Genomic DNA, 9,349 nt, shown 5'->3' on the forward strand with positions numbered 1-9,349 from the left:
GGGTTATGTGACTAAGAAGGAGAGTGATGGGTGCTACGCCAGATGACATGGTCTCCACAGTCACCAGACCTGAACCCAATCGAGATGGTTTGGGGTGAGCTGGACCACAGAGTGAAGGCAAAAGGGCCAACAAGTGCTAAGCATCTCTGGGAACTCCTTCAAGACTGTTGGAAGACCATTTCTGGTGACTACCTCTTGAAGCTCATCAAGAGAATGCCAAGAGTGTGCAAAGCAGTAATCAAAGCAAAAGGTGGCTACTTTGAAGAACCTAGAATATAAGACATATTTTCAGTTCTTTCACACTTTTTTAAGTATTTCATTCCACATGTTTTAATTCATAATTTTGATGTCTTCAATGTGAATCTACAATTTTTAGAGTCATGAAAATAAAGAAAACTGTTTGATGAGGAGGTGTGTCCAAACTTTTGGTCTGTACTGTATGTCTCTAATTCTAGGTCTCATCCTGGTATATATATCAGTATTAAGTATGACATATAGTCAAGGGGAATATTTTTATATATATATATATATATATATATATATATATATATATATATATATATATATACCAGTAATTCATAAATATATTCCCAATGTGCAAAAGATGTTATTAATAAATAGTAACAAACAAGTGCTAATCCCAATAGATTTCATTCTTAGAGGTGATCTCAATAGACCTTACTCATATAACATAACTCTCCGTCCGCTCCTGGATACCAGGAGCAGAATGGAGGGAACAAAATCAGGTCTATATGACCATATATCACACAGGTTACGGTTTGATACAAACAAATATATGCATAGAACTCAAAAATATGAATGAAATCTATTGGGATTAGCACTTGTTTGTTACCATTTATTAATAACATTTTTTGCACATTGGGAATATATTTATGAATTACTGGTATATATATCCCCATCCTGGTATGCATGTCCCCCATCCTGGTATATCTTTACCCTATCCTGGTATATAGATCCACTTCCTGACCCCATTCTGGTATATATGTCCCCCATCCTTTTATATATGTACACATCCTTTTATATATGTCCTCATCCTCGTATATAGGGTATGTACCCTATCCTGATATATATGTTCCCCATGCAGATATATGTCCCCTATCCTGGATCACCCTGGTATATATGACCCCATCCTGTTATATATGTCACCATTCAGATATACAGTATGTCTCCGATCCTAAGCCCCATTTTGTTATATATGTCTCCATCCTGGTATATATATTCCCCATGCTGATATATGCTCCCATCCTGGGACAACTCTGGTATATATGACCCCATTCTGTTATATATATACCCATTCTGTATATATATATATATATATATATATATACTGTATATCTCTGATCCTAGGCCCCATCCTGTTATTTATGTCCCCATCCTGGTATATACGAGTATGTCCCTCATCCTGGGTCCATTCTAGTATATATGTCCCCTATCCTGGTATATATATATCCTCTATCCTAGTAAATATGTCATCCATCTTGGTATATATGTCCTCCATCCTAACCCCATCCTGGTATATATGTCCCCATACGGCACCCATCCGGGTACATATCTCCTACATCCTGGGCCACATCCTGATATATATGCCACACGGTGGCTCAGTGGTGAGCATTGTTGCAGTGCTGGGGCACAAAATTGAGAGGGGGCAGATTGGAGGGAGCACAGTAACAGAGCGTACAATATACGTAGGTCATGAGATCACTGGTCAGTATCTCAGATGCTCCTGGCACAATATGTTCTTGGTCAACTCAAGAAAAAACTGGATCTCGCACCTCTGTCCAAATTCTTAGGTAATGGGAACATGAGTTCTTTTCTGCAGGTTACATACAGTATGACCTTATGTCTTTTGCAGAGCTCACATTACAGCTTATGTCATTACTTGGGAAAAAAAAACCTTTGAAAAAAATTTACTATTTTACCAGATATGATGTTTTTTCAGCATTTTAAAAAGCAATGAGAAAATGGAAAAAAAAAAACCCCTGCAAAATAATGCAGCAAATATTTTTGTAACTTTTGGTAAAAAAAATTAAAAAATTAATTTATTAAACATATTGTAGACAAAGCACACCTGCCCCCAAAAAATGGTGGAAACGAGAGGCAGAGGTGTTCTCACAAAAAAAAATGCTAATTCTGTTTTTTCAATATATTTTTACACCATTTATCATAGAGGTAAATAAATTAATAATTTTTGCATTTATTTTCACAGACTGAGTGTGACACTATGAGTTATGTTTAATTTATTTATTTATTATTTTGGGATTAACAAAAGGGAGGGCGCGTCAATTTTTTACATACATATATATATATATATTTAATTTTTTTTTATTTTTTTTTTCATTATTTTTACCATTTTTTTTAGTCTTCCTTGGGTGCTGGGGTTCCTGTGATTGCTTGTACTATTAACAGCAAAACTTCATAATTGCATGAGATTGTAAAAACAGTAGGAATCTATAAAGTTTGGCTTGGCTTCAAGAGAGGAAAAAGATTGTTGTAAGAGGGGACTTCAGTGGGGTCCAACTTCGATTACAACCTATGGGCACCCTATGGGCACCTAACCATTGATCTTGGATGTGGTGATGGGCTCTGGAATGGATGCTCATTTTGTGATGTACCGCGTAAATGCCACTGCCAGAGATGGGCAGCTGCATTTAAGGTGTTAAACAGGAGCGATCAGAGTTTGGTAGGTGTCACCCTCCCCGGGTCCCGGCGCCGTCTGTCACTCACCGCTCCGGTTCCCGGTCCTTCTGCCCGCGGCTGCCCTCCTCACTCTCCCTCCTCTGCATCCTCCGTGCCTCCTGCCCGCCGGTCCCGGCGTCACCCTGCGACCCGGGACACTCTGTCTGGTCTCCCGGCATCTCCTGCACTGCTTCCTGCTCTGGTCTCCGGCACATGAGCTTCGCGCATGCGCATTAGGGCGTGCACTCACTCACCTCTTCTTAAAGGGCCAGCATCCCAGAAACAGGATATGGTCAATCACAGGTACAGGGTATATTAGGACTTCCTTTCCATGTGGGCGGTGCCTGATCAACGTGTTCCCATAGCTAGGTGTTCAGGTCCCTTTGTGCCTTGCCCCCGTTTAACTCTGTCTCTTCCGCAGAACTCGTCCTGCCACCTTAACCTGGTCCTGACTGCTGATTCCCCAGGAAGTCTCCTGGTGACCGTCTGCTGAGGATCCCGCCATCTACCATCAGCCTGAACCCGTCACCGATCCCCGACTTCATCTGGTAACACCAGCCTTCATGTCTCGCTGGACCCGGACGCCGTCTGCGGTTCTTACCCGGCACCTGAATCCGGTTCCAGTCATCCGTCCGGCCTCCGGTGTTCGTTGGACTCAGAGACATTCCCGTACAAGATCCCTGAAGGACTCTGATCCCGTACCCCTAGTGTTCCGGCTACCGTGCATCTAGGCCCTCTGGTGGGGTGATCGGACAGTCCCTGTATAGGGGTTAGCTCCAGGTTTCCTCACTGGGGGAGTCCGGTGCACGGTCCCGTGAATCCACCTCCAGGACGTTACAGTAGGTAGAAGGGGGTAGGAGCAGGGTGCATAACACGGCATATAACATCTATTACTCACAGCAAGTTGGGCTGTAGTGTGTACATCGCCCAGGCCAAAAGCTAATGCTCTACCAGGATACAGCTAAACCCCCACTAATGTGGAAGCGTCACAGGTGCAGGAGAAGCAGATCACACACACACCTCCATGGAATGGAGGGGAGGCGAATGCTAGATGATAAAACTGCACACAAGTGGCTTGCATAGAGCGCTGTTCACATGCAGATGGCACAGTCACAAACCCGCAGCCTATTAGGTGACGCCCTTCTATTAGATCAGGCGGGCTGCCAAGCCGTACCCCACTGTGTATCATGCACGGACAGACACTCTACAATGCAAGGCCCAACAGAAAGGGGCCTGGCTGTATCCTGTACAAACAAAAAAATATGAGGTTTTTGTTGGTATTTATGGCCATAAAACGTAAGCCTACACCCTCGTCACGGGACCTCATGTCTGTAGGTCCCTACACTAAATATAAAAATAGCAACAAAAAGAGGACAATGTCCTCCAAAAATTAAGTATTACTCACAGCAAGTTGGGCTGTAGTGTGTACATCGCCCAGGCCAAAAGCTAATGCTCTACCAGGATACAGCTAAACCCCCACTAATGTGGAAGCGTCACAGGTGCAGGAGAAGCAGATCACACACACACCTTTTACGTTTTATGGCCATAAATACCAACAAAAACCTCATTTTTTTGTTTGTACAGGATACAGCCAGGCCCCTTTCTGTTGGGCCTTGCATTGTAGAGTGTCTGTCCGTGCATGATATACAGTGGGGTACGGCTTGGCAGCCCGCCTGATCTAATAGAAGGGCGTCACCTAATAGGCTGCGGGTTTGTGACTGTGCCATCTGCATGTGAACAGCGCTCTATGCAAGCCACTTGTGTGCAGTTTTATCATCTAGCATTCGCCTCCCCTCCATTCCATGGAGGTGTGTGTGTGATCTGCTTCTCCTGCACCTGTGACGCTTCCACATTAGTGGGGGTTTAGCTGTATCCTGGTAGAGCATTAGCTTTTGGCCTGGGCGATGTACACACTACAGCCCAACTTGCTGTGAGTAATACTTAATTTTTGGAGGACATTGTCCTCTTTTTGTTGCTATTTTTACATATAACATCTATGCAGCGGGCTCAGCTCCTGAGCCCACACCATACACTTGCACCTAATGTAAGACGTACTGGTAAGTGGTTAAGGGATTATTTCCATTTCAAACTTTTAATGACTAAGATGGAAAAAAAGCTTTAATGGGAATCTGTCAGGTTATTTTGTAGTACAATACTATTTTTATATTTAAATAGGGCTTAAGGAGACCTTTCAGAATCAGTAAGTGTTATTGCTCTACCTTATCCTGTTATCTTGCTGTAAGCTCTGTTGAATTGTGTCTTGTGCACCCTAATCAAGTGCATGTAAACACAATTTGCATATTCACTGACCCCCCTCCCCCCGCACCAGTGCATTTACTATCACTGCTAAGAAGCGGGAGGGAGTATGATTGGGGCAGCAGTGAAAATTCAGTCCAGATTTCACTGATACCAGCACTTAGAGGAGGGAGAGTGGAACAGTACATATGCAGTTTGTATTACATATGCTTAACTAGTTACTACCTCATACTGAATTTTACAGAGCTCACAACAAGATAACAGGATAATGTAGAGCAATAAAACTTATGGCTTCTGAAAGGTCTCCTTATGTTATATTTAAAGATAACATTAGTATTGTACTAGAAAATCACCTGACAAATTCCCTATTAGTGGCAAATGCAGTGTGTATTTACATTTGCTTGACTAGTTATTAAATCACACTGAATTGTAAAGAGCTTACAACAAGATAACAGGATAACATAGAGCAATAAAACTTACTGATCCTGATATGCCTTCTTAAGCTGGTGTCACACATAACGACGACGACAACGACGTCGCTGCAACGTCACCATATTCTGTGACGTTGCAGCGACCATAGATGATCGTTAGTAAGCTGTCAAACATGCTAAATAAAGCAGCGACGAAGCAGAGATCATAGCGACGTCGACGGTCGTTGTGTGGTTTCAGACATGTCATTGCACGACGAGTCAGAGGTGTGGTTTTAACCCCTAGATACGGTTTGCGTTATCTCTTTTCACGCCCCTCTGTTCCTATTGGTGATCGCTACAGCGCTTTGCGTTGTCTTTCTTCACGCCCCTCTGTTCCGATTGGTCATCACTACAGCGTCGCCTGATTGGGTGACCGTATCAAACAAAAGACGACGCAGTAGCGCTTCCATTCACTCTACCTGAGCTTTTTCAGAACGCAGTTTGTTGCAGTGATTTTTTCAATTTGTTGATTTCGTCTTGGATTTTTAATATTCTCCTGACTTAAAGGTAAGTAATTTTTTTAGGCAGTATTATACCAATATTCTAGTACATCGTGACATTAATATAGCAACTGTATTCTTGTATATTGTGGCAGTATTATAGTTATATTTAGTTATATTTATCTATGTACATAGGGGGAAGTATTATAGCTTTTTTATTCCTGACGTTATATATTCAATACCGCTGTACATATAGTTATGTTCTTGTACATAGGGGCAGTATTATAGTAGTTATATTCTTGTATATAGAGGCAGTATTATAGTAGTTATATTCTTGTACATAGGGGCAGTATTATAGTAGTTATATTCTTGTATATAGGGGCAGTATTATAGTAGTTATATTCTTGTATATAGGGACAGTAATATAGTAGTTATATTCTTGTATATAGGGAGCAGTATTATAGTAGTTATATTCTTGTACATAGGGGCAGTAATATAGTAGTTATATTCTTGTATATAGGGGCAGTATTATAGTAGTTATATTCTTGTATATAGGGGCAGTATTATAGTAGTTATATTCTTGTATATAGGGACAGTAATATAGTAGTTATATTCTTGTATATAGGGAGCAGTATTATAGTAGTTATATTCTTGTACATAGGGGCAGTAATATAGTAGTTATATTCTTGTATATAGGGGCAGTATTATAGTAGTTATATTCTTGTATATAGGGACAGTAATATAGTAGTTATATTCTTGTATATAGGGAGCAGTATTATAGTAGTTATATTCTTGTACATAGGGGCAGTATTATAGTAGTTATATTCTTATACATAGGAGCAGTATTATAGTAGTTATATTCTTGTACATAGGGGCAGTATTATAGTAGTTATATTCTTGTACATAGGGGCAGTATTATAGTAGTCATATTCTTGTACATAGGGGCAGTATTATAGTAGTTAAATTCTTGTACATAGGGGCAGTATTATAGTAGTTAAATTCTTGTATATAGGGGGCAGTATGATAGTAGTTATATTCTTGTACATAGGGGGCCGTATTATAGTAGTTATATTATTGGACATAGGAGCAGTATTAAAGTAGTTGTACATAGGTGGCAGTATTATAGCAGCTATATTCTTGTGCTTAGTTTATAACAATGTAGTAATACATTAATTTCCTTTTTTTTCAGATGTCTTCCAACAAACAAGAATTCATAAGGGAGGTGATTGAGATGTATCAATCCCTGCCTTGTTTGTGGAAGATAAAGTCTGTCGATTACAGCAATCGATACAAGAAAAAGCAGGCCTATGAGCAGCTTATTGAATTGTTCCAGAGGCATAACCCAATGGAGACCATTACGACAGAGATTGTGCGAAAGAAAATCCAGGGTCTTCGCACCGTTTATAAAAAGGAACTAAATAAGGTGGAAAAGGCCAGCAAATCTGGTGCCGGAACGGAGGAACTTTACGTTCCAAAGCTTTGGTACTACGATTTGCTGGCCTTCATAAGAGACCAAGAGGTACCACGGACAATAACATCGCTGTCCTTGGGTCCGGGAACACAGCCTGAGGTCCGGTCTGACACCACAGTTGGAGATGTAAGTACCTTTGTGAAACTTTTGATGTACATGGCATTATTTAATTGAAAATAGTTACTACGGTTTTCTATGATTACTGTTGCAGATTTCAAAATGTATCCCTTCCAGTTCAGATAAGTATACTCCTTTGCTAGTTTCTCCACACTCTATTTTCATACCATGTAATGACATTTCATATCTTGTAGTACTAGTCTGCCCCTCCCATTAGTTTCCAGTGCATGTGTATCCCTGTGCCTGCTGCTCATGATATCTGATTTTAACATCATTTTTATTGTTCCGCAGGATCGTTGTGAAGCTGGGCCAATAGTGACAGGTGGTGATGATGAAATTGCCGGGACTTCCGAGGAGACCGCAGAAGCTCCATTACCGCGGCGGATCTCCTCGACCCGTAAGAGGCAGCCGAACAACTCATCTTCAACAGACCTTATGGATATGGCGAAGAAAATCCTGGATCAGCACAGCAGACCATCCATTTGCGGATTTGCCCAGCTTACGGATGAAAGACTCCGTAAGCTGGATGACAAACAAAGAGTTCATGTCGAAAGGGTCATGCTGGAGGCCCTCAACAAGGCGGCAGAGGGGAAACTGACAGACTCCTCAAAAGTGTGTGACGTAGAACATCGACAACAGTCTTCATGGGATCAAGTGCCATGGATGAGGATGGAGCCTCCACCACACCTCCAGCATGACCCCCCCGCACAGTATCCCATGTTCCCCCCAACGAACCAATTTTTCAGCCCACAGAGGCAACATTTAAATGACTCGAATAAGCAATACCAAAATTTATAGTTTTTGTTTTTTGTTATAATATTTATGCTGTTTTTGTTGTTGTTTAAGCAATGTTAGGGAATTGTAATAAAAAATGTCTTTGATTTCAAACTTTTGTACAGCTTTCATGAATTCTGCATAACATTATTCACGGGGTAAAGGGTTGGGTGGAGGTCAAGGTCGCCATCATGGCACAACGCTACAGATGCACATATATAATGTGTGTGTGTGGGTGTTTTTTTATTTTTCTTAAATAAGAATGTTTTTGTGGGTTCTTTGTTTTAAAGCTGTGGTGGGGAACATAGTGCTCTCCCTGCTGCCTTCTAGTGCTGTCACTGTCAGTGCTGTTTGTGTTATGCCACCTACAGCTCTTTGTGCTGCCACCTATTGCTGTGTTGCCCAGGGATTGGGGGGGAAATGAGATCCTGGCCAAGGGGTTACTTCTGCAGGTATCCCGGTGTCGTGACCCGGTCTGTAATGTCAAGCTCCCAAAAAAGAGGGGGATTAGGTAGGGGGAATTGTCTGTCACGCCACCCGTGGGTTGCGTTGATAAGGTGGTGGCACCGCCACTGCCTCTGGGGACCGTGCCCGGGACTGATGGTGTGGGGCAGCTAGGTGGGATACCCTCCACGGGTAGGGGGATTTATAGTCCCACGGACCAATTGGGAGAGGTAGTTTGTAGAGTGACGGGTACAGTCCTCGCCTTGTACCGGGTGGTGCAGGAGTACTCACAGTATAAACCAATAACTAACCCCAGTCCAGTAATTAACCAAGTTGCTGGTAACAGGTGCCAACGGCCCGCTGCTGTGAAGACGGGTCCCACACCCGTGTGTGTAATTCAGGTGATCTTTTCCTGCCCGAGGTATGTGTCTTCTTTTCACACTGGTCCGTACTGGGTCCCGTCAGCTGGCACCCCTCTCCTGGTCCACTTCGGGTCCCACAAGAGGCTGGCCCATTCCTGAGGCCGTGAGTACCACTCACCCCAGCCCCACACAGGGGCTGCTTATGTGACGCCCTGGACTAGCCAGGTGGTCTCAGAGGTAACATCACACACACACACACACCCTCCCCTGGACAGTCAAGATCATTGAAAAAAAAAAAAAAAAAACATTGTTGCCACT

General features: G+C 42.4%; 1 protein-coding gene across 2 annotated transcripts; it reads left to right on the forward strand.

Moving 5' to 3' along the window:
* Positions 1-6,820: 6,820 nt before the first annotated feature.
* Positions 6,821-8,304, forward strand: LOC142256328 (uncharacterized). 2 transcript variants are annotated; one of them, XR_012727516.1, is made up of 2 exons: positions 6,821-7,460; positions 7,546-8,304. XR_012727516.1 is itself a non-coding variant. In XM_075327955.1 (2 exons), the coding sequence occupies exons 1-2, from the start codon at positions 7,053-7,055 to the stop codon at positions 8,247-8,249; spliced, it is 915 nt and encodes a 304-aa protein (XP_075184070.1). In that variant the 5' UTR covers positions 6,821-7,052; the 3' UTR covers positions 8,250-8,304. The 2 variants fall into 2 exon arrangements, 1 of the variants encoding a protein (XP_075184070.1); XM_075327955.1 differs by having other exon boundaries at positions 7,743-8,304.
* The last annotated feature ends 1,045 nt before the right edge of the window (positions 8,305-9,349 follow it).

The sequence above is a fragment of the Anomaloglossus baeobatrachus genome, chromosome 11, assembly GCF_048569485.1.
Source record: "Anomaloglossus baeobatrachus isolate aAnoBae1 chromosome 11, aAnoBae1.hap1, whole genome shotgun sequence".
Lineage (NCBI taxonomy): Eukaryota > Metazoa > Chordata > Amphibia > Anura > Aromobatidae > Anomaloglossus > Anomaloglossus baeobatrachus.

Coding starts and splice junctions, on each gene's coding strand:
- LOC142256328 (XM_075327955.1), top strand. CDS start 7,053: ATGTCTTCCAACAAACAAGAATTCATAAGGGAGGTGATTGAGATGTAT. Junction 7,461..7,742: donor CTGACACCACAGTTGGAGAT/GTAAGTACCTTT, acceptor ATTGTTCCGCAG/GATCGTTGTGAAGCTGGGCC.